Source organism: Lissotriton vulgaris, chromosome 2_1 (genome assembly GCF_964263255.1).
Source record: "Lissotriton vulgaris chromosome 2_1, aLisVul1.2, whole genome shotgun sequence".
NCBI classification, from domain to species: Eukaryota; Metazoa; Chordata; class Amphibia; order Caudata; family Salamandridae; genus Lissotriton; species Lissotriton vulgaris.
In genome coordinates this window covers 528790866-528816431 of record NC_141687.1, presented here as the reverse complement: position 1 = coordinate 528816431, position 25566 = coordinate 528790866, and the positions used below count along the sequence as shown (strand labels likewise).

Sequence of the window (25566 nt, the reverse complement as noted above, 5' to 3'; positions counted from 1 at the left end):
ATCGAAGCGGATCGATGGGAGAGCACCCGGGTCCCCCGGAACTGGGTGGGAGACCAAGGCCGAGCCCCCCAGGGGTCCCACCGTCCGCGAGGAGGAGGAGGAGGCCAGGGCCGGGGCCGGGACACCGCCACGTTGCCCCCCACCAACACTCCCCCTTCCCTGGCCGGGAGAGGAGCCCCCCCTGCACGGCCGGGATCACGCTCGAACGTTATCTGCCCCAAATGCCAGTGACCAGGTCATTACGCCAATGAGCCCAACTGTCCCAGAAACCAGCCATCCAACCCCACGGGTCCGCAAAACCGCCAGATCGCCGCTGCCTCCCTGGGGGAGGAGCAGGGCGAAGAAGAAGCCGAAGACTATGAACAATACCAGACCGAGTGGGAGCCTGCAGCCATGTCCCTGGTATGTCAGGGCGAAAGAGACATGGTCCCCAGGGCCCCAATCCCGGCCAACACTCAGAAGTACAGCCAGTGGGTCACCATTAATGGACACCGGGCCGAAGCCCTCCGCGACATGGGAGCCAGCGTGACGGCCGTCCGTTGCCACCTGGTGACCCCGGATCAAATCTTGCCCAATGTACTGTGCCCAGTTTGATTCGCGGACAACTCCGAGAGCCTGTGCCAGATGGCCCGCGTCCCCTTTGAATGGGGGGGGGGGGGGAGTGTCGGGCATGCTGAAAGTGACCGTCCGAGACGATGCCCCCGTAGACTGCCTCCTCGGGAACGACCTCGAGAGCTCCCCCTGGGCTGACGTCGAGCGGAGGGAGCACCTGGGGATGCTGGGCCTCCCTGAATGGGTCTGTGCGACGACCCGATCCATGGCCGCCAGAGCCATCCCCTCCACTGAAGAACCCGAGTGGCCCGAGCCTCCACCGCCCGTCATCACTGAAGACACCAACCCTGAACCCGGTCCACCGGGGCCCAACGATTAAGAAGTTGCCCCGGTCCGCGACCTCTCGGAACTGGCCCAGTGGCGCCAAGAAGGTGGCCCCACTCAAGAACAGTTCCGCCAAGAGCAAAAAAACGTGTCCCTCCCTCGAGGGGATCCGACAGCAAGCCGCAGCCCAGAGCACAGGGGATGCCTCGGGGGCCCACTGGTTCTATTGGGACAATGAGCTCCTCTACAGTGAGCAGAAGATTGCCGAGCTAGGAGCCAGCCGGGTGCTGGTAGTCCCCCTCCGATTCAGAGACTTCCTCCTGAACCTGGCCCATGATGTGCCTCTCGCCGGGCACCTGGGGCAGGACAAAACTTACAGCCGCCTGGTGACCCACTTCCACTGGCCCAAGATGAGGAACGATGTGATCAACCACTGCCGAGCTTGCCCCACCTGCCAAGCCAGCGGGAAGAGCGGCAGAAAACTAAAAGTCCCCCTGCAACCTTTCCCAGTCGTCAACACTCCCTTCGAGCGGGTAGGGAATGACATTGTGGGGCCCCGGGATCCCCAGACATCACAAGGTCAGCGGTTCATACTCGTCCTGGTGGACCATGCCACCCGCTATCCCGAAGCCATACCTCTCCGGACCGTGACAGCGCCCGTGGTGGGCCGGGCCCTGGTGGGGATCTTCTCCCGGGTGGGCTTCCCCCGAGAAGTCGCCAGTGATCGGGGCACGAACTTCATCTCCCGATACATGAAGTCCCTATGGCAACAGTGCGGGGTAACGTACAAATTTACGACCCCCTACCACCCTCAAGGGAACGGACTGGTGGAACACTTCAACCGCACCCTCAAGGGTATGATCATGGGCCTGGAGGAGCCCTTACCACGCCAATGGGACGTGTTGCTGCCCTGCCTCCTCTTCGCCTATCGGGAGGTCCCCCAGAAGTCCCTGGGATTCAGCCCCTTCGAACTATTGTACGGGCACCCTGTCCGAGGTCCCCTAAGCTTGGTCAAAGAAGGATGGGAGGTGACCGCCCAAAATGCTCCTCCGGATGTGTACCGGTACCTCCTGACCCTCCGGAACCAGACTCGGCGGTTCCGGGAACTTGCCAAGGCCAACCTCGAAGCCAGTCAAGAAGACATGAAACGTTGGTATGATCAAAACGCCTCATACATTGATTTCGAGCCGGGACAACAGGTCTGGGTCATGTCCCCGGTCGAACCATGCGCCCTGCAGGACAAATGCACTGGGCCCTTCAAGGTGGTGGAACGCAAGAGCCCTGTCACCTACCTGGTGGACATGGAGTCCCCCAGGAACCCCCTCCGGGTCCTCCATGACAACCGACTCAAGCCTCACTTTGTCCGCTCAGAACGTAGCCTCCTGATGGCTACCGACAGTGGGGCTGAAGAGGACTCCGAGCCCCTACCAGACCTCCTGAATGCCCTCGAAAGAGACGGCTCCGTGGAAGGAGTCAACCTCTCTTCCACCCTGACCCCAGCACAACGCCAAGATTGCCAAGAACTGTTGAGACAATTTGCCGATCTATTCTCTCTCACCCCCGGGGTCACCCCCTGGTGCCTCCACGATGTCGACACCGGGCCTACCGAGTTCCCGATCGGGTACGAGCCTGCATCCAGTCGGAAGAGTCCAAAATGCTGGCTCTGGGGCTGGTCGAGCCCTCCGACAGCCCATGGGCCAGCCCTGTTGTCCTGGTCCCCAAGGCCCCCGCCCCTGGCATCGCCCCTGAACTCTGGTTTTGTGTGGACTACCGGGGTCTGAACGCCGTCACCCGAACAGACGCTCACCCCATCCCCCGGGCTGATGAACTGATCGACCGCCTGGGGGCAGCCCGCTAACTGAGCACCTTCGACCTAACCGCGGGCTACTGGCAGATCGGACTCACTCCGGGCTCCCAGGAGCGATCCGCTTTCTCCACCCCCGATGGCCACTACCACTTCAGGGTAATGCCCTTCGGGATGAAAAACGCCCCCGCCACGTTCCAGAGACTGGTGAATAAGGTGCTGGCGGGGCTCGAGGAGTTCAGCGCCGCCTACCTGGACGAAATCGCTGTGTACAGCCTCCACCGGGCTGAACACCTACAACACCTCCGAGAGGTCCTGGCCGCCCTCCGACGGGCAGGACTAACAATAAAAGCCAGCAAGTGCCAGATCGGCCAAAGTTCTGTGACCTACCTGGGGCACCAAGTGGGAAGTGGCCAGGTGGCCCCCCTCCAACCCAAGATCGACACCATCATGGCCTGGGGGTCCCTGGTCACCCAAACAGAGGTCCGAGCCTTCCTGGGGCTCACTGGATATTACCGGCGTTTCATAAAAGACTATGGCAGTATTGTGGGCCCCCTCACGGAACTCACTTCCAAAAGACAACCACAGAAGGTACACTAGACACCCGAGTGTCAGACCGCCTTTGGGACCCTCAAGACAGCGATGTGCACCGCCCCCGTGCTCCAAGCCCCCGATTACAGCCGGGAATTCATAGTGCAAACAGACGCCTCCGATCACGGCGTCGGGGCAGTTCTCTCACAAGTCAACGCCGAGGGAATTGATCAGCCAGTGGCCTTCATTAGCCGACGCCTGCTGGCCAGAGAACAGCCTGGAGCCCCATTGAGCGGGAGGCCTTCGCCGTGGTGTAAGCCCTCAAGAAGCTCCGGCCCTATCTCTTCTGAACCCACTTCCGGGTACAAACTGACCACCGACCTCTGCGGTGGCTGATGCGAGGGGAGAATCCGAAGCTGTTGCGTTGGTCCATCTCCCTGCAAGGGATGGACTTCACTGTGGAGCATCGCCCAGGCAACGACCACGCCAACGCAGACGGCCTGTCCCGCTTCTTCCACCTCGGCGAGGAGAATACCCAAGAAGATGGGTGACTCTTCCTGCCTTCAGCTGGGGGGGACGTGTGTTGGACCCGGCCTCGTGGCGCGGCCCCACTCCTCCCGCATGGCGGTTCCCGGACTACCTCGACCTCTGTTCCCCGGCCGAGAGCAGCACCATCCACCCTCCACGAGTGCCGCCCCTCCGGGCAGCCCCCAGCTCTCCCCCGTTGGAACTCGACAACCTCTCCTCAACACCCTCGGCTGGCCCGAACCCTATCTCGGACCACCATCTCCGGCCCAGACTCCATCTTGGACCCTCCACGACCAGGCCTCGTGGTCTCGGCCCGACCCCAGCCACAGACCCAGCGAAGCCCCGACATCGAGGCACCACGATCCAACCAGGGGGTAAAGAGACCACTTGACGGATCAATGGAGGAAGGAGTTTCGATGGTCCCCCATCCGTCCCCTGACGCCTGGTTTCGATCGCCCCCAGCCTCCCTGGGCGCTGGCTCCACCCCCCTGCTGGGTGTCTGGCCTCGCACATCCCGGACCCTCCGACCTCCAAGTGAGAGGGTCCGGACATCAAAGAACGCCAGACCTATAACTGGGGCAGCTCCGGAGCAGGTCGGCAGTTGTATCCTGGAGTCGAGAGACACCGATACGAACACATCCACGTGGAACCCGTATCACCTTGGAGTCCTGCTGGCGCTGCCGCAGCCCATCTTCGTGAAACCATCCTTGGAGTCCTGCTGGCGCTGCCGCGGCCCATCTTCGTGAAACCATCCTTGGAGTCCTGCTGGCGCTGCCGCGGCCCAACTTCGTGAAACCATTTCTGGAGTCCTGCTGGCGCTGCCGCGGCCCATACCGAAGAACCCCCCCAGCTCGAGGATTGAGAGCTGAGCGCAGGGTATCCCTGTACCAGACTGGTACCAAGACTGTCCCGCTACCCCCTTCCCACAGAGACTAAGTTTGAGAGGATCCCTGGATCCAGTTATTCCTGTATCGTTACGATAACCTGCCTAAAGTACTGATAAAAACCTTAAGAACCTATCTTTGTGTGGCGTCCATCTGTAGGGGGGTGATTGCTCGTCTGTACGATCCTAGGAGAGGAACCTCGCCAGGAGGCCTCTCACCCTTGCTCGGCCGACCCTAAGATTTCCTTTCAAACAAATCTTAATTGCTAAAACTCCTGCAACTATGGCCAAATCACTCTCATTCACCCTCAACAACGACATCTCTCTCTCTTAAAAACGTCACTATGACTATATAGGACTAGCTCTCCTTCTAGAAAAAGTGAAACCATTGCTCCCCAAAAAGACTTCAGAACTGATGTCCATAGCCTCACACTCTCGCATCTCCCAGAATCCACACTGGGTCCACTAAAAGGCATTCCACATGCAGCAGCACACCTCATCGACAGCCTTATGAAAATCAACCAAATCGTCCCTACCCTAATGAAACTCCAATAGCTCCCACTGCATGCACTAACAACAGCATAATCGAAATTGCACCTGTGCTGCACAGTTGAAGTAAGTCAGTTTCTGGGATCACATATGACACAAAGAATATTAATGGATGCTTGACGGCATAATGGTACATACCCAAGGCATCAATAGGAGCTGCTATGGTGATCACGGACCTGTTGTAGTCATAATCCGAAAATATGTTCAGCACTGTGGTTTGTGCACGTGACTGTCCTATAAAGAAAATAATACAAATATTCGAAATTCAAATATAAACTTAAGGAATTGGGTTACTAGTTGAGGGGTGTGAAACCCAACAAGCAGCAACTATAATCCTTGTAAGGGTGACGTCACAAACAAACCACAAATTAACCTGTGCTCAGTCCTCTGGTACCTTGGCACAGAGCAGTCAGACTTAATTAAACTGAATCACAGCTATCGCCATTAAAGTGTGCAGTACAAGACATTGCTATTTAATGCAGCTGACTTACTTGCATGCTGCAACAAGCTTTAAAATTATAATTTTGATTAGATTTTCTTCTTCCCTTTTGTTTTCCTTTATCTTTATCGGCTGAGCTTGCATTTTCAAGCTCTAATTAGTACTTTAATTACTGTATCCACCCTTATTTATTATCTGTGTAGAATTCCCACCCTTTGCTCATGGCATCCTGACACACTACCTTCTGTTACTGTATGCTGAGATGCCGACTGCTGCATCTGGCCTCTCTAAACGTTGCTGTGTCATTAATAAAAACAGATCTAGAGATGCATGCTTTCCGAGGGTATGTCAGCCTACCTAATCCAACTATAATAGAGATATTATTATTCCTAATACAGGTAATGATGATAATATTAATAAATATAATAGTCAAAGAAGAGAAGAAAATGAACACACCATGAGCAACCCGGCATTATGACGATAACATATTTCCCAAAACACTACAAGCTCAAATCATCACTACCTTTGCATCAATGTTCTCTAGATCACAAATTGCAGCTGTAATTAATTTAACATACATATGCAATTCACTGCCTACATAAAGTACAATAGAATGTTTCCTTATTTTGCTTCTAATGCTTTTTCTTCTGATTTGACATGTTGAGCGAGATGTTATAACCTGAAATATGATCAAATGGTAAATGTAGACATTTAGCAATGTATTCCTTGTTTACCATGTATCAACAACATACGTAATCGCATGTGATTTGTACCCATATATTTCACCTCTCATGACGTGCTATGTAGCCCTGCCTCTCGTTTAATACACTCCTCTGTCGACTGTCCTCCACTCATTTCCACTCGAGGCATTTTTAATGAAAATATACAAACTGTGCCTCTTAATTCTTTCTTTGTATTTGGCTCTGATCAGAAGTGATGTTCTTTAGAACAATTAGATTTCTATCAGCTTATGAGCCCTGTTACTTTTCTTTTTCTTTAAAACACTTTAAAGGAGCAACCACTTCTTAAGCACTCTTTTTCAGTTTCTACTTTCACTGGTCTCTCTGATTCTATTAGAAATCTTAAAACTTTTACAATCAATGGGTATTTTTGGCATATTTTTATAATGCTCTATATGCAGTTATGTCAATAGATTTTCACTTATTAATATGTGGTTCAATCTTTAGTAGTACTTTTTCTTAATTTAAATATCTGGTCATGTTTTTTTCTGAATGAGTATATTTTCTTCAAATTAACATATTTATTTATCATATGAATGGTAAGAAAGAGTTTATTTCACTCCTTGTTGATTTCTTACTATTCAAAATAACCTCATTTTAAATGCAATGGATTTTAAACTCGACGCAGTTACACTAGTTACAAACACGATGATCCAGAAAGAAATAGGCATTTGTGAAAATGTTTACCGAACTGGGAAAGTTCTAGCCAAACGGAGAGGATATTTAAATGGCACGGAGATCGCTTTCTTTCAACAACAAATCAGTTCAAAAGTCAACAAGATATGTTATAATAAGCATTTGCAATGTAATAGGTCTCGCAATTGCGAGATTGTGATCTATTGGCATTGTAAATGACAATGCCTTTTATTTAGGAGTTTAAAAAACCTGTAATAATAAAAAGCATTGTCATTTACAATACCAATAGTTCAAACTTCGGAAAATCTAAGACCCATTGCATTACAGAGAGCGCAATGTCCCAATTCAGTGTCACCAAGCTCTATTTCAGCTTTTTTTTTTTACTTTAAACTTTTATGCCACGCTCAGCAATAACGTTTAAAGTAAAAAAAAGCAGAAACAGAGCGCAGTGACCCTTTACCTTTGCCCTACCCCCTGAGCCGACTGCTATTTAAGCCAGGTAAATCCAGAGTGTAGCGGCTCACAATTGACTTGGTTGTTGAGTATATTATGCTCTGTTGCATCCCTGCTGATGCTTTCCAAGCTTGCCTTTTGGCTCAGTTTCTATCTTTTGTTTTCCTTCCTCACTGTCCTTAAGTCTTGTCTGCACTCTTCTGTCCTGTTACTTGTAAACTCCTTGCCTTGTGTTCAATATACTCCAGTCCAAATCTTTCCATTCATTCCAGGTTTCCTTTTACCGGAGTTCAGTTCCTATTTTTGTATTCCTACCACAGTTTTCCCTTGTCTTCTTGTCTGTTTGCCTTATATCACTGATTGCCTTCGTAGCAAGTGTGCAAGTTAGGTGCCAAAGCTTGTTCCTCCAGCACAGAGAAGCAAACAGTGCGTTTTCTCCATAAAAGCGGCTGGGTGTCTCACAAACTCTAGGAGATCAATCTGCTTCTTACCTTGCTGTGAGATTCTTTCACCTCACATAGATTACTATCCAAGGAGCAAACATTTGTTCAAATCTTTTTTATTAGGTAATAACAAAAATGATAACGGCCAGGAGGCATCAGTAGAATTACAATCGTATTGTAAAATTGCCGCAATCAAACATGGATCATTACATATAAAACAATACATACATACAGTAAAGGAAAATAAAGTATATTGAAGACAAGAAATTAAACATCAGTCCGGATCTGTAAAAGAGATCAGATGAATGAATGAGTGACTAAACACAATAAAATACCAACATTGCATTCTTACAGTTGTATACAGTTCCGTAGAGCCCTCTGTCCGAATCTAGCCATATAATACCATTTATACATTGTCGTCCCTGCACAGTGTGTGTAAGATTGTCAAGCCCATGGGCACAGGGCATAGCCAGTACAGTTCATGCAGCGTGCACCCCACAATTTACCAAGTATAGACCTCATCAGTTAGTGCTTCAAGGTGGGTCGAAGGTGAAGGAGGCCTGATCTAAGGAAGACCATAATTTTTTGTTGGTAACCTGCCATGGTGATGAGTGTAGAGCGGGATTATCAGTGCCCCTAATGCAGGACAGGCAATCCCTCCAGGCATTGAAGGAGACCTCACCCGTTGATTTCCAATTGCATAGGACCACCTTGCATGCTAATGTTAGCAGAAGATCCAGGAGCTGGCGGTCATGGTCCCCCTTTAATAATGGGTCTAAGGCTCCTAGGAGAATGTAGATGAATTCCCTTGCAGGGTGTATGTCAAACGTGTGCCCAATGTAGTCAAAGATTTTTGCCCAAAAGGTGTGAAGCGTGGGGCAATCAAATACCATGTGTGGAAGGTCACCAATGCCGGAGGAGCAGTTCCAGCAATTCGGTGTATCTCGCAGGCCAACCTTAAATAGTCGCTGTGGGATCCAGAATGCCCTGTTAATAATCATATACTTGGTCTGTGATAATATCGGCGAGACCTTGTGTGTGAGTGCTGATGCATGTATCCTGACCCAGTCTATACTTATGCCAGTGTTGTTTGGTTCTGATTCCCATTTGACCTCATTGCGCCTCATCGATTTGTTGGGTGTTAGCGCAAGTAGTTTATATATTTTTGAGACAAAATGTCCAGAGGAGTGAAAGTGAGGGAGCATAGATTTTAGCCAAGGCGTCACTAGCTTGAATGTTCTAGTGGATATGGCTGACTTTAGCTTCAGGAAAGCGTAAAAGTCAATCGGTAGTAGGGAGTGTCTAGCCTGCAGAGTCGAGAATGGCAGTGGCATATTATTTTCGTGGAGATCAGCAACCACATTAATACCTTTATCAGACCAGTGGCCCCATATGATGGGCGATCCGCCGATTTTAATTGACGGGTTGCGCCATAAAGATGCAGAAGATGAATTGTGGATTTGCAGACCAGTGTTGTGAACGCGATCTATCCGCAAAAGTGCTCTCTTGGTATTGAGCATGATGTATTTAGAATTCGTAAGGTGTGAGAGGTCCATTGTTAGGACAGCAGAGAGCGGGGCCTTGCCTATAATGGATTTCTCAAAATCGATCCATAAGGGCGTATAAATAGGGTCTTCGGTAAACCAGGAGGCTCCCTGTTTACAGAGAAAGGCGGTTTGGTAGTTTCTGAAATTTGGTAAACCTAAACCCCCTTTAAGCTTTGGAAGTTGCAGTTTCTTCATGGCAATTCTCGTTTTTTTCCCTTTCCACAGAAAATCCGTGAGCGATTTGTCAACTTTATGTAGAAAGTCCTCCGTGAAGGTCATGGGGAGCATACATGCCATGTAATTTACCAAGGGACTGATCATCATTTTTAGTGTCTCCGCCCTACCCCACCACGAGAGGAATTTTGGAGACCAGCCATCTAACAGTTTTTGTATTTTTTTATAAAGCAGCTCTTCATTAATTTTTAAGGTGGATATCAAATCCTTTTCAAATTCCAATCCTAAATATTTAAAACTCTTCGGCTGCCAGGTAAGCCCTGAGTCACCCAGGATGTTTTTATCACATAGGTTATTTAATGATTTCACCTCAGTTTTATTCTTGTTCAAGGAGTATCCAGATACACTTGAGAATTCTTCTATTGTGGATGGTAGCGCCGGGATAGCCTTATCAGCTTTTTCACTCATGACCAACACGTCATCCGCATAGGCCGTGAGTTTAATTGTGCAGCCAGTGAACCGAATTCCAGCAATGTCAGGATTTTCCCTTATATAGTACAGAAAGGGCTCAATTGCCAGAAGGAATAAGGACGGGGACAATGGACAACCCTGCCTAGTGCTCTGCTCTAGATTAAAGGGGGAGGAAAAAGCGCCACCAGCTCGTACTCCAGCAGAGGGACAGGCATAGAGGGACATGACTAATTTAGTGAATAGGGGACCCAGGTCGAATTTGTGTAGTACAGCATTTAAATAAGTCTAGTCTACTTTGTCGAATGCTTTCTCAGCGTCTAGTGTAATTGCAATGGTGGGTGTGGATAAGAATTTCGCTTTTTCAATAACATGAGCCAGAATTCTCGTGTTATTGCTCGAGAGCCTGTTCTTCAGGAAACCCACTTGCGAGGGATGTATTAGGGACGGCAGGACCTTCTGGATGCGTCTCGCTAAAATCGAAGCAAGGAGCTTACAATCTAAATTTATCAGTGAGATAGGTCTGTAGTTTTTGGGGAGTTTGTGGTCTTTGCCTTCCTTGGGTATTACAGCAATTACAGCCTCAGCCATAGTTCCCTTAACTTCTCCTGTAGTGCTAATTTCATGAAAAACCTCTAAAAGAGGAGTTGCAAGAACATGGGCAAAGGTCTTATAAAATTGTGCTGTATAGCCGTCAGGGCCAGGGGCTTTCCCCTTTTTGAGGGATTTGATCGCGTTAATAACCTCCAATTCAGAGATCGGTTCATTCAAGGAGTCCCTTTCCGCGGTCGTAGGCGTTGGTAGTGTGCAACTGGAGAGGTATTTCTTCCTTTTTTCACTATCAACGTGCACGTTCTTAGCATAAAGTTTCTCATAAAAGTCTTTGAAAATATTCGCAATCTTAGTGGGATCAGAGTTAGGAGTACCCTTTCCATCGAGTAAGGAAGTAATGGTGTTCTTCTGAATTTTAAATTTAAGATAAGCCGCTAGCCCCTTCCCCGCTTTGTTCGAGTCACAGATTTTGAAACGCTTCCTCCTGTCCAGCCAAATTCCTGACTTTTCACTGATAAGTTTATTATAGGCGTATTTTTGATTGGACAGTTCAGTTAGGACTTCATGGTTTCTACTCCTCAGGTATGTGCGCTGGAGTTTTGAAATGTCCTCCTCTAGTTTCAACAAAGCTGCAGTGCGGTTCTTATTAATTGCAGAGGATATTTTTATAATAAGTCCCCTTATAGTGGATTTCAGTGCCTCCCACCGGATGGTGTCTGAGGTGTCCCCTCTCTTGTTTAACAGTAAGAAATCTTTAATGGCAGTGTCAAGGGTTTCTTTGTGTTTCGTGTCATTAATAATAGTATCATTGAATCGCCACATAGACTGACGGGTAGTTGGTTTAATATTAGTTAGTGTGAGGGAGACGCAGGAATGATCAGAGACTAAACTGGGAGCAATGTCCGCGTCCTCAACTCTTGCCACTGCGTTTTTAGATATGAGTATGTAGTCGATTCTCGAAAACGAGTCATGTGGTGGGGAGTAGAAGGAGTAGTCTCTACCATCAGGATGCAGCAAGCGCCACGTGTCTACCATATGAAATCTATTGCATAGTTTCATGAACGCCTTATGGGCTCTGCCTGGGCGAAAGACGCATTTAGAGTCTCTATCTAGTATAGGGTCGTATGGGAGATTGAAGTCGCCCGCCAAAATATGGACTGCCGTGTCGGGGATGGAAATGATCTGCTTCGTTAGGCCTACCCAGAAAGACGGATCGTGTGCATTTGGGGCATAGATAGTCGTGATAAAGAATTCAGTGTCATCTTTGAGTAGTTTCGCTGATACCCATCTACCTTTTGTGTCTGTTGTACTAGAGATTACTTCCACATTTGCATTCTTGGCCACTAGCATCACCACCCCATTCTATTTTGAGACTGCCTCCGAGCCTATCACTTCGGTATAGTATTTATTGCGCAGTGTGTGGAAGTGCTTCGCTTCTAGTTTTGTTTCCTGCAGTAAGGGTATATCTTCACGCTGCTTGCGTAGATAGTCAAGTATCTTCTGGCGTTTAACCGGCTGGTTAAGGCCTTTCACGTTCAACGATAATATTCTAAGGTTAGCTATAGTTGTTGTCCCTATTGGAGTATCTATAACAGGAGCCATCAATTATACAACCAGTGATATCGTCTCACAACACATGTGTGTGCATAAGTATTGGGTCGTGAAAAGAGTCTCATACCCTTGACAAAACCAGTAGTGCCATTTCTCACGTGGAATGCAGGGCTAGTACAATATGCAGGAAATAGAAGGACAGAGTATAAGCTTCGGAACGTAATGTGGTACAATGGATGCAAGTTAGGATGCAAGATGGACAAAACTAAACAAAACAATATGCAAAATGAGAAAACAATCCCCCCCCATCCTCCCTACCAACCTCCCTCCACCCTCCTCCCTCACCCCCAGCCCACCCCTCCCTCCCCAGTAGTAGAAACAACAGAACATGGCGACTCGGGAAGGACGACCACGAGGCCGTCTCCAAGCAGCTTACTCATAACTATTGATCTTTTGGGCTGCAACCCCTATCTAGAGAAAAATAGCCAAGTATGTAGGCAACAATAAACAACAATGGTGCCATAACAGTGAACACAGGAAGTCACTGCATTGACTTCAGTATCGTGAACCAAGCACACAATAATTGTCGAGGAATAATCGTGGGTGCACTTAACAGCAAGGAGGAGTGCTACAAAACAACACCACAACATAGCACCTAGGTGAGGACCAAGAGGGATACGAGCAATATCATGGTAGCATAGATATAACTTTTATGATACAGCTTTTGAGTTAAGGATTCAAGAGACCAGAGGATCTCTGGCAGAGAGTCCAAAGGTACACAGAAGAGCACAGTTTCAATCAGAAGAACAGGCCAAGACCGACCAAAACTAGCCCCAGGTGAGTGGGCCCTAATCGGACACCGTCCAAATCCAGTCGTGGTCATCAACCTTGTAACAAAATCAGGGTAAGAGACCCTCATGTCGGTTCCAGGTCAGATAGGCACTTCTACGAGGATTCAGGAACATGAGAGTAATAGGAACATGAGAGTAATAGTACCAAATCCCCAAACCAAAGCTTATCCTAGGCCAGATGGAGAGGCTCCTTGCTGAGCTGAAGGGGAGACTTCCATTGAGCCATCTCCGTGATCGAACAGGAGCTGTCTCCATTTTCGCGGGTCCGAGAACACATGAGTTACACCTTTTATAGTTACTCTAAACTTTGTCGGACCAATAAAGCCATACATGTGACCAAGTGACATCAGTTGGGGCCTCAATGCAAGGAAGGCTTTCCTAATTTCCATAGTTTCCTTACTGAAGTCTTGTGAGATGAAGATTTTGTGACCTTTCCATAGTACATGGTTATGTTTGCGAGCGAAAGTAAGTATCTGCTCTGCGTGCTGGTACCTAAGTGGTTTGCACACAATCGCTCTTGGGCCTTTCTGATCCTTAGAAATTCGTCCCGGTACTCTATGTGCTCTATCGAACTCCAGTGGCTGAGTGAAGGTTAGATTTGTGGCCTGCGTGAACCACTCCTCGAGGAAGGGTATGCATGAGTCATGGGATTCCTCTGATTTTTCCGGCATACCAAAAATTCTTAGGTTCCCCCTTCTGTTTCTGTCTTCCAAATCCGCAACTTTCCTCACAAGATGGTCGGAACATAAGGAGAGGTTCTTGATAGCTCCACATGCTTTATTTTCAAAGTCTTCTAATTTGCTTATCCTGCTCTCGGACTCCGTTAGTCTTGAATTGATGTCTTTGATATCCTGGCGAACAGCAACAACCTCATTTTTGGTGGATTTGGCCAAGTCTCTAACTTCTTCTAGCCTGCTCAAAATTGTTTCCATGGCTTCCGCCATTAATTTGTTCCCTTTGATCGGTGTCGGTGGGTTAGATTTCAGGCGTTTAGAAGCTGCACCATTATCCTTGTCTCCCATTCTTTAGTCGTGTGTAGCGATGGGTTGTGAAAATACCTTGATGCCCCCCAGGCGTACAACGCTGAGACCAATCTATGTTGTGACAATGCAGGCCAACTGATTATACACTTCTCCCTTAGCTAAAGTACTTTATTCAATAGGAAGTGATGTATGCAATAATAATAATAACCTATAAGCTGCATTCCCTTCCACTCGTCAGTAGGTGTCACCACTTTACAATGTTAATATCACTCCTTGTAACTACTGATTATATTAAGTTGTTGTAAGGGATCAGTCAGTATAGCACACCATGTTGTAGTTTTAAATCTGCTCCGACATCAAACACAGCAAGCACAGGGCAGGCACTGGGGCTGATTACAGCAGTTGACAAGCACCTAAATCGTTTTTATGACTGTCCGCAGTGCAATTAGTTCCTGCCCTCTATCGCATGTTACTCGCAGCTTTACTGTACAGATGCCCTGTATGAGACATTTTAGGCGCTTTGCACCACTCCTCACAGCCAAACACATAGGTACAGACCCAGACACTGAACAGAGCGACAGGGTCATCTAGCAGCAGGATGACCCAGTTACGATGTCAGCGAGACGTCAGGCGCGCTGGGGAGTCGCCACTTCAAGCCGCCAACTCAGTTCTCAGTTCTCACTATCTGTAGGCAAATAGGACCCAGCCACTCATTGGCGTAAAAACGTTAGATAGCATGCATTGGTCTGGCACTCCCTCGTTGGCATCGTACATCCAGTTCAGAGCCCCATTTAAAAATTGCTGAAATTACACAGTAGGGAGCATTGTATCGCAGCCTGCAAGTCTGTGTTTGAAAGCGTGGATCAAGGTAGCGGGGCCGCTGGGTGTTCGTGTGCGCATTTATGAGCATCGGCAAGCCGCCATTTTGAGGAGTGCTTTCGCGCCGTTTTTACTTATAATTAAACTACTTTCCTCAAGTATTTCTCAGGCATCCTGTACTCACGAGTCCTCTGTCTGGCGGAATCGAAGTGGAGACATCGCCGTGTGAACCCGGTGTCTCACATCAACGAAGCATGCAGGGTCTCCATGGCGCTCCGAGGGGTCTCCATGGCTTAGCCGGGTTAAGGCTCCGGTCGAGTCCGGAGAACCAGCGGTCAGGAACAGAGGGTGGTTTTCTCCGTTTTCCGTGATCGGATTATGTCAAGGAGCAAACAAACGATCATAATGAACTGTCTCCTTTGTACTTTTTTTTAAATACATTTTATTGACTTGTAAGGTAGCATCTGGGCAACAGCCCTGCATATACATATTGAAACAAAGTACCAGGTTTGTATACAAAGTTAGCAACAGTTTACATATAGAACAACGAAAACTTTGCGCAGACAATCCCATTACCTGTCATTTTAGTGAGTATGCTTGAGTACCCGCCTTAGCGGTGACAAGATATTGAGTGTGGCGTGTTGTGACCAAGGACGTATGGAGAGGTTCACCCATCAGGGGTGATGAGAGGGAAGGGGGTTAGAGGGGAGGGGGAGATCTATACTCCGGTATGTTGCCCATCAGGACCATATTTTCCAGCGTTTCAGGGGACAGCCTCGTGCTTGGAATAACGCAATCTCTGTGCCCATACATCTATCCAGTTCTGTCTGCTATTTCCCTAACGTCGGGGGGGGGGAGGGGAGGGGGAGTTCCCTTCCCTAACTGAGCAATATCACGCTTAGCAATTGTGAGGGCCAAAAATAGCAAGTGTTGTTTATATTGATTCCCCCCTATTTCATCGGTGCTGTGCAGTAGAAATAGTTTGGGGTCGTATGGGAGATCCCAGGATAATACCCTATCCAGGCAAGTTGAAGGGCTGTATTACAGTACAATCCCAGACCGTATGTAGAAATGTTCCCTCATCTCTTCCTCAGTGTAAACACTAGCGAGATTGAATAACCCACATTTGAACAGTTTTATTTTGTAGTAATTGTGTTATCTTACAGTTTCCCTTTATAGACTTTCATTTTCCTGATCACAGCCTGATCCTGCCTACTACAGTCCTCAGCCTCTGTCCTCTCTTCCTTCAGGTACTTGTATACGTTTTACCCCTTCTTTTGACATCCCTTTCCCCTACAGATAGCACCCCCCCTGTAATCCAGTCTTGTCTCGAACTCGCCCACCTTGTCCTCTGACAGCCAGTTTATGCCAGGCAGCTCTAACAAGCTAGGCAATCCATGAGTACAGTAGTTGCCAATCTTACCGTAGTGATCAGAAACTGCGGCTCTGGCAATGCACTCCACCACATCTTTCTTGCGAGCCTCTGAGATGTTCAGCAAACAGGCAGCCAGGCGGAGCCCCACCCTGGCTGTAGCCATCGTAAATATTTATTGTTCGGTTGAGTGGGGCCTAAGGGAGTAAAGTCTCACCTGTTCTGATTAATAGAAAGAGACAATGTTGGAAAACATTAGAAAACTCAACAGGAAGAAACTCAATCCAACATTGAAATCTTTTAAGGATTCATGTTACTGTTTCTTTTATATGCATATCTTGATGTTGTCTGTTGTATAGAGTTGGGTAACAAATGCTGGTAAAACGAAACCAAAATCAGAGCATTTGACCCTTTCGATTTTCCCTCATATTTTCAAAAACGCCCCTACAAGAGATGAAAGGGACCGCTAGAGGTATTCACACAAGATCGTGGGAACAAAGGGTGTGGTTCTCTCTTACACATTTTATCTCCCTTTCACTCTGTTGTCCACTCCACTTAAACGTATTATGTGTGCTACGAGCATCAGTGCCTTCTTCTGAATTTTCCAAGGTTGGGACCCAAAAAAAGTCATCATTATACAGGCATCATTACAGTGGATGATGTAATAGGAGGTGTCAGTATAGGAAGTGGTATCGGAAGCGGTGCCAAGTTATCATTATTGTTTTTCATTTACCTTCAAGGGGGCAAATTAACAATTTCAAATACTTTTTCACATAATTTAGAGACAAGCCAGCATCCTCACCAGAACACCAGTGAACTTTTACTCTTTTACTTTTTACTGAACTTTTTACTTTTACTCCCACTTCCATGTGGGCCTTTCAGAATGTTCTGCAGTGTAAAAGACTTCATTCCAACACAGGCATTCTCTTTTTTTAAAATGTTTTATTGTTTTTAGAAATTCATGAACAAGAACAAAAGATTCAGCACATCAGTATTACTTTGGTTAAAATACATATGCAGTACAATAACAGAATTCCTGTGATATAAATGTCAAAGATGATCAGCATTCCAATAATCTCTAAGACAAAAATATGTATAAGGGGCATGAAATCTATGAATCATAGCCATCTAGTTATTTCAAGTATGGAGGCAAGTATCAATCACTCAGATAGAAAACTGTTTACTCGAGTCCATAGTCCTTAACGTCACTAAGTGAGGGATTGGATTCAGCAAGTTTAGTTTTGATCCTATGAACGGAGGAGATAGTGTGCCACCATTTCGAGAAAAGAAAAGGGTTGGGTTTTTCTACCAGCTGGAAATGTGTTGACTGTCACTCACTGTTAGAAGATCAAGAAAGTTATTTTGCAGTTTTTTAGGGGGTTCAGTGTAGGAAAGAGATAGGAGAAGATTCTGAAACAAACATTTATTTTTTGGCAGGATAATTAGGCATAGAAGTTGGTTCTTTAGATTTGTTCAACTGTCGAGGTCCAGTTTTATGGTATCAAAATAGATGCTTCTGATGATCTTTTAGATTGCAGAAGTTGAGGCAATAGGTTCGATCACTCACGGTTTTGTTGGAAAAAATCAAATGTACCTTTGTCCTGAAATTTCATCGAGGAAATAGCTTGAAGGATTTTCTGATAAACGTTCTCATCTATTTCTTTTTTAGGTGGTATTGCTTTTGGAAAGCACAACATAAGATTGGAAGGTCTTGTTCACAAGATTTACCGATAGAGTGGATACCTTTTTTATCCATGAAGGTCAGAAAGATTGTGAACAAGTGGTCTGAATGTTAGCGTTATGCCAAAGGACAACTATTAGTCAAAGAAAAGGATTCCCTTGAAAGTATAACAGGATTCAGCTAGAACATAGCCTAAAGAGTCGCAATTAAATAAAATCAATTCTAATACGAACACACATATATAAATCATTTATTATACATCAATAGTTAAAAACAGTTAATAGCACTACTAGACATTTTCTAGTTCCTAGGTAATTGGTTAAATGCAAAACAAATTACACAATCAATTATGACCTGCACAATTGAAAAGACAGACAAAAACTGTAAAACATGAAAATTGAAAAATACAATTTGTACATTCGTGGCTCCCCAATCCTAGCACCTATGTTTTATCCCTGCAATTTTTGTATATAAACAATGGTAGTGGAGACTTGAATTGTACTGGGAATTGGGCGTGGACGCGTTTTGGTGGTTTGGAACTGATTATTTCCACCTTTTTCAAGACCTTTCTTGTAGTCTGTCGTGACAGGGGGTCTGATATTTCACCCCTTGGGTTGGCATGGGGGTTTCTGGATATCTGCGGTTAATATTCCTATTCTAAGTTGGTCCAGAGAATGGATTAGGTGCTATCAATTGTAGACCCTGTAATTATTTGACGAGGTTACAGGGGACGGAGTGCTGCGGTGCACGTCCAATTTTTGTTGATATCTTATTCTAGGTTTCAGCATAAAAGAACTTGTCGCCCTGCAATAGCAGAAGCTTGGCTAGTGTCCCCCCGCTGCACTGTTCATGGACCGGAATAAATCGATATTTATATATGGGCTGTGACCTGAAATAGAGGAAGCTTGGGTGATTTCTCCCAAATGGCACTGTGTATGAAGATACGATGCCATAATTGCTTCCAGGTCCTCGAGCCTCCAGTATGATAAAAGTCCTGCGTAAGCTGGGGTTCCGTTGCGAAAGGACAACTATTAACCATTCTGTTTTGGTTATCCCTCGCTGTCTTTTATAGCTACACATAAGCGTTTGGTTGCCATAGCATGAAGGGGCCAAGCTTTTTAATAATGGTATAGAGAACAGAGGAAGAGTTTAGGGGATAGGTAAGTGATGCTTCTATATTTTATCTAGGGCAGTGTGTATAGATCATTTGCATTTAAATACAACAGTTGGCCTGAGTTAATCTAATGGTGGTTCGGCAGGTCATGAAGTTTGGATAAATAACGCCTACACAGTTCTTTGGTTCTCGCAGTTAGTTAACAGAGAGATTAGGTTTATTGCCTCTCCATATGAAGAAAGTTAGTATTTCCTTGATTCCCGGGGAAAATTGAATGTATAAAATAATAGGGGTGATCATGATTTTTATGGTGTCAAGTTTACCTCCATCAATACGGGCTGGGGGGGGGGGGGCAGCTGGAGGTGTTGCTCTTAAAATCCTATAATACTTATTTATACAAAGGTTAATTTGTCTTGAGAAGGGCATGTTATTTGAGAGGGGCATCATTTGAAACTAAATTTTTTAAATGGCCTTTTAAAACATATCTTAGGGGGAGAATCTTGAGTTTGTCTTGATTGAGTTTACATGCAGACAAGGAGGTTTAAATCCCAATAGGTTGGATATTAATTGTTCTGGGCCACTGCTGAACAACGTCATCAGCATAGGATAATAGCATATATTCATGAGCCTTGGTTTTAATATCTTCTGTAGACTGGTACCTGATTCTGGCTAGCAGATGGCTAAAGAGTTCTTGAAGTTTTGCGATAGAGTGTGACGAAGTGCATGTTAGGATTCCGGTGTCAGCCCATCAACACCTGGACCTTTCTTTTTCTTGAATTTGCAAATACTTACTTGAATTTCTTAGATGGTAATTTTGTTTTTCTGGAGGCAAGAAGCCTATGATGTCTATACTGGGATGCAGCTGATTTTAAATTGGTAAAAATAGTTCTTCTACAGTAGGCTGTTTATTTTTGCTGGTGAGTTTCATATGAGGCTTTAAAGATTGTGATGATTTCTGTCTCTTTAGATCTGAGAATCCCTTGTTTATTTTTGATGACTAAGATCTTACTTTTGTAGTTTTGAAGTATTTAGTTAAAGTGCACCTTTTGTTTAATTCAATTTTCAAGTTCAAGAGTTTCAAGTTCAAGAGTTCTTTGTATGTTGAATGGCTATCTTTAACATACTTACTTTTCATTAGCTTCCGACTATTTGGCAGTGTTTTTTTAGCAACTTATGGTATGATTTTGCCACAAAAAGCTGTTTTAGAAGATATAACACCGTGGTATATAGCAAAGTCTCAATCAATTTTTTTTACAACAGCAGTTTTAGAAACATCCTAGTTAGATGATAGTGAAAAACTTCTTCTGCAATTTTTTGTGATGGCATACTATTTCTGTATTCCATCTGGGGAAGGAGGTTGAGAAAGACATGTTTAGGAACGTCAATAAAAACAGAGCATTGGCTGACAGAATAATCAGTCCATGCTTGAATTCCATGTTAAGAAATTCCAAGTTGCCTGAATCGGGTGTGTTTTCCAGCCAACATCTTTAGATTACCATTCAGCAACCATCAACACCACCCGCAGTACAGCACTCACCATAAACTCTACATGCATACTGCTGACAACCTATTCTTCTGTCCCACCTGAGAACACTCACCACACTACTAAATCGGATGATAAGCCAAGAACTATCCATTCCACAACTGCAAAGTACTTCTCCCCCGGACCGGTATTTCAAATAACCATAAAGTGAAGCTTTAAAATGACGGAAACAGTCACACCACTCAGGCGACTCACATGATCAATGTAAATTAGCCCGTCATCTAGAAATATGCCACGTTTTCTACAGGCTTAGCCCCTTGGTATTCTAGGGACAGAAATGTTTAGGTGACATGAGTCATCACAGGATCATCCCATCAAGGGTTGCCCAAGTCTTCACAGTAAAGAATCAGACGGGTGTGATCCATCTCAATGAGCAGCTCCCAAGCTCCCTCAAAACAGGTTCCCTGGGGTAAGCACCACGTGTGGCACAACTGAATCATCTAGTAGGCTCTCAGGTGTACTGAACATTCTGAAATCCCAGCATACTGATTCGGGGGGAACTCAGAATAAGCTAGTTTGACCCTTTGGGGGACCACCTGTCACCCTGCCCTCTAATGTCTATTCTGTTCCCTGCGGCAGCCATTAGTACATCTATGAGCCATGAACCAGTTCTCGCAACCGGACAAGAGGGTTTGCAGCACAACTCCGAGGTTCTGCCCCTTAGTTTTCCAACCATCCACCAAGTTCCGAGCTTTTTCAGGACTCAGCAAACAGCAGAATTTCCCAACCTTTATGTCCCTATAATAGGATAGTGAGAAAATGATGTATTTTAGGCCTTGTACTCTCAGTCTCTTCTTGACCCCATTGATGCGTTTTCACTGTCTTTGTACCATCTGGATGAAGCTGGTAAAAGTAAGAATTCTCGTGTTTCCCACTCCTTGCCTCTATGGTTATTTGCTAGTTAGATCAAAACATCATCCATGTTTTATGTACATTTTTGGGGTTAGATTTGAGCATTTTTTATGCCTACAATTCTGCAATGTTTTTCTATGCATGTCTAAGCCACATGAATGGAGGGCACTACAAAGTAAATATGAGCACGGGTGATCAGTACACTACACTTTTATGCATATTTTGAATTAATCTATATGACATAAGCACATGTTACATAACATGACAGCTGCACATGAGGAACATGTTATGTCAGAAATGTTTGGGCTACAAACGGGTTGAGTGCCTTGAGAGCCTGGTTCATGTGCTGGCTGTATGGAAAGATTGAATGGAGCTGATCAATGGAAATGTCTCTGGTGCCTGAATGTAAAGGGCATGCTTGGATTGTTCGGGGGATGGGTCATGGTTAAAAAGGTAGGTTACATATGCACTGGTGAGCCATGTTGGGGAGGAGGGAGGACACAACTGGGAATTGGGGGAAAGGTCTGAATAGAGCAGGAAGAACTACCCTCGTAAACAAATATATGCATAAGGGTACCAGCAAGTTCTGCATTTACTGCATGTTTGTGAGACAGATGTTTGCAGGTTTGACTGATTCTGAGAAGTTATTTAACTAGGAACAGCCGTAGTGGCCTGGAGGGTGCAGAGATCAAGTACCTGCAAGTATCGGACTCCGCTTATAAGTTTGCAGACAAATTGATCTCCAGACTCTTGGAATACATTCAAGACTTTCCTCCCATTTTAGATCTCTGACAGTTTTGTGGCAACCAAGAAGCACTTCATTGAAGCTCTTGTACACAGCTTCTTCACTAGCATCAAAGGTTAAAGAGCATTAGAGCAACAATATACCTATTTTAAGTGCCATTATTGTCTGATCATGTTATGTTATGTTATGTTACGTTACATAAATTTATAACGCGCACAGAAACTCATGAGTATCCTGGTGCAGAGCCTGGCGGGGGAGGAGATGGAGTATTATCAGGAGAATAAGTATGTTTTCAATTTCCATACACGTTGAAGCTCCACCCCTAATTAATTAAGGAGGGTCAGTGGACAGGAAAGGGAGCATCCAGAACGTTAACGCTCAGTCAAGACCATCAAGAAAACCTGCAAAATAAGTTTTTCTATGTTTCTATATTTTTATTCAAATAATAGTATCATACAATAGTATCAATAGTATCAACAATAGTATCATATCATACCTCAGCATAGTCTCCTACGCCGACGACACCCAGCTCACACTCTCCCTCACTAAGGACCCCTCCACCACCAGACTCAACTTCCAGGAAGGAATGCAGGACGTAGCAGCCTGTATGAGCAACAGCTGCCTAAAACTCAACTCGGAGAAGACAGACGTCCTCATCCTCGGAACCACCCCATCGATATGGAACAACACCTGGTGGCCCACCACCCTAGGCAGCCCACAGACCACGCCAAGAACCTCGGCATCATACTAGACTCCTCCCTCTCCATGAACCGACAGATCACCGCTGTCACCTCCAGCTGCTTCAACACCCTCCGCATCCTCCGTAAGACTTTCAAATGGATCCCCCCGAGACAAGGAAGGCAGTCACCCACGCACTCATTATAAGCAGGCTGGACTACGGAAACGCCCTTTACGCAGGCATCAACAAGTCGCTGCTCCACAAGCTCCAGACAATACAAAACACCACCGCCAGACTCATCCTCGGGGTCCCCAGACACAAACAGATCAGCCAACACCTACGCAAGCTCCACTGGCTCCCCATCGAGAAAAGAATCGCCTTCAAGATACTCACCTACACCTACAAATGTCTGCACAACACCTGACCCCAATACCTCAACCACAGAAAGACCCTCCACTTATCCAAACAAAACATCTGCTCTACCAACCCCGTCCTCACCGAAACCCCACGTATCCACAGAGCCAGAGCGGGTGGGAAGAACCTTCTCCTACAACCCGGACAAGACCCCACTGACATCAGACTTACCCTTCCCTGAACACCTTCAGGAAGGCTCTGAAGACCTGGCTCTTCGACTAATATGGAACTGCTGACTTGTCAAAGTAAGGGAGATACACACCTAAGATAGCCCCTGCTCAACCCCTTGGTAGCTTGGAAGAGCAGTCAGGCTTATCCCAGAGGCAATGTGTAAAGAGTTTGCGCAACACATTCACACCAGTAACACAATAAATACACGACAAAGAAGACTCCACACATAGATCAAATCCACATAAACCAATAATCACTTTGCAAACTGGGGCAAATGTCAAAATATCACAGTTGGTGCAATAAGATAAAGATGTATATGTAGCACAAGTCATAAAAACACCATCACTGCACCTACAAATGCAAATCCTGAAATAATACTCGTTATCATGATGATGCAAGTCAAAAACAACATATATGCCAATATCAGGGCATGAAAGTGGCAGTTAGGTCCTAAAATACAGAAATCATCATTTTAGTACCATGCAAGTCTAGACTATAGCAAGATTGGGTTCATGCTACACGATAAACTGTAATTTCCTTCAGCCCCAGTAGAGTGCAGAAGAAGCTGCGCTCCTACTATAAAAGATACAGTGATTACAACCGTTTTCGGCTATTGCTGCCAGTTCCTAATGGGGGCACCTGTGAAAGGTTCGCCCCGCAATGTCACCAAGGAACAGAAGTTCACCCAAGGTATGTCTGCTAAACCAAGTAGTGGGGGTGACACCAGCACACACTGCCTACTTCAGCACGGAGACCTCGCTTGGTCGAACCCATGTATCAACAACAAGGAAGCAACCCCAGGTTCTGGTGAGCGTGTGAATTTTGGGGCCTCAAGGGTCACCACTAATGCCAGATGTGATGCCAAGAACAAAGCAGGGCCGCTGGCGTAGATGCACGGGAGGGCTGGGTGGGTCCTTCCAGCTCCAGCGACCCACTGTGCATGGTGTGAGGATGAGCCCGACTTCTGCAGGGCTACCGGTGGGCTTCCTGGATGGCAATTCCTTGGAAGCGGCGGACTCACCAGAGGGTCCCAGCTTCCCTGGGGACCCGCTCGGTCCAGAAGTTACAGATGTCATCAATGGGAGAGTGTGTTCCCTGGTCGTTGGGAGTGAAAGCCCAGCTTTATGTGTCTCCAATGGCAGAGGGAGCCGTGCTAGGGGGTCTTAAGACAGGTGGCGGGGACAGAATCAGGAGAATAGTGCCTCAGCAGGCCATGTCTCGATCCGCACGTCGCGATCTCCTGGCGATGGTGTCCACACTGCAATCCACAAAAAGGCTTCTGGCAAACCCAGATCAGATCATACTGCTCGATCTGAATAGCGGTGCCAGACTTGAAGTTAAGCTTGGCAAAAGCGCTCCTCACATGCTGTTTTGCAGGTCACAGGGCAGCCAGCATGCCCTGGAGAACACTCTCAGTGGGGCACCGCAGAGACAGGCAGGCAGCAGGCAAGCTCACAGGGTTACTTTGCAGTTTGGCAGTCCCTCCAGCAATCCACCAAGCAACAGGTTGGCACAACAAAGCAAGTAGCCCAAATGACGGTTCCTTCTGGCAGCATCACAGTTCCTTCTGGCAAAGTGCAGTCTGTAGAGCCAGCAGCATCCGGTTACACGTCCCACGCAGTGTCTCAAATCATGGGGTCAGAGCGCCTGTACTTATACTCTAAATGTCTGATGTGGAAGAAGCTTCAACACAAATCTTTGAAGTGCACAGCACCCCTCCCAGCACTTGCTCCAGACATAAGTAGGGGGTAACAAGGGACCAGCCAATACAAGTGTAAGTGCGCCTCCTCTCCCTCTCTCTCAGCCCAAAAAAGACCATTTAGTATGCAGATGAATGAAGATGCAACCCTGTTTCACCCAAACCTCCCTGTGTGATGGCTGTCTGGAAATATGCACCAAGCGTAGCCGTCGCTTCGCCCAAGACATGGACTGGAGTCAGGCTGCTAAGCACATAGAGTCATAAGCACATAGAAATACCCACTTTCTAAAAAGACTGTAAAGGACTAGATATTTGCCGTATATTTTATTGTTTAGAGAAGCTTAATTTTAAATGTCGATTTTTATTGTTTTAGTTTAATTAAATGTATTCACATATGCTTTTGGTATTTACAGGACATGGACAAATAGCTTTAACATTAGCACCACTAGCATTTGAGTTTGGTTGATAT

At 46.3% G+C, this 25566-nt stretch overlaps 1 protein-coding gene across 9 annotated transcripts in view; it reads right to left on the bottom strand.

Moving 5' to 3' along the window:
- The window catches only part of FTCDNL1 (formiminotransferase cyclodeaminase N-terminal like), a 222698-nt gene that overhangs the window by 160797 nt on the left and 36335 nt on the right, over window positions 1-25566 (bottom strand). For 6 of the 9 annotated variants that reach the window (XM_086955474.1, XM_086955472.1, XM_086955477.1 and 3 more), the window contains exons 2-3: window positions 16251-16421; window positions 5310-5405 (exon numbers count right to left, since the gene is read on the bottom strand). In XM_086955474.1, the coding sequence (XP_086811600.1) occupies window positions 5310-5405; window positions 16251-16365 (211 nt within the window). In that variant the 5' untranslated portion in view covers window positions 16366-16421. The remainder of the gene's footprint in view (window positions 1-5309; window positions 5406-16250; window positions 16422-25566) is intronic. The other 3 variants (XM_086955476.1, XM_086955473.1, XM_086955478.1) reach the window with 1 other exon arrangement.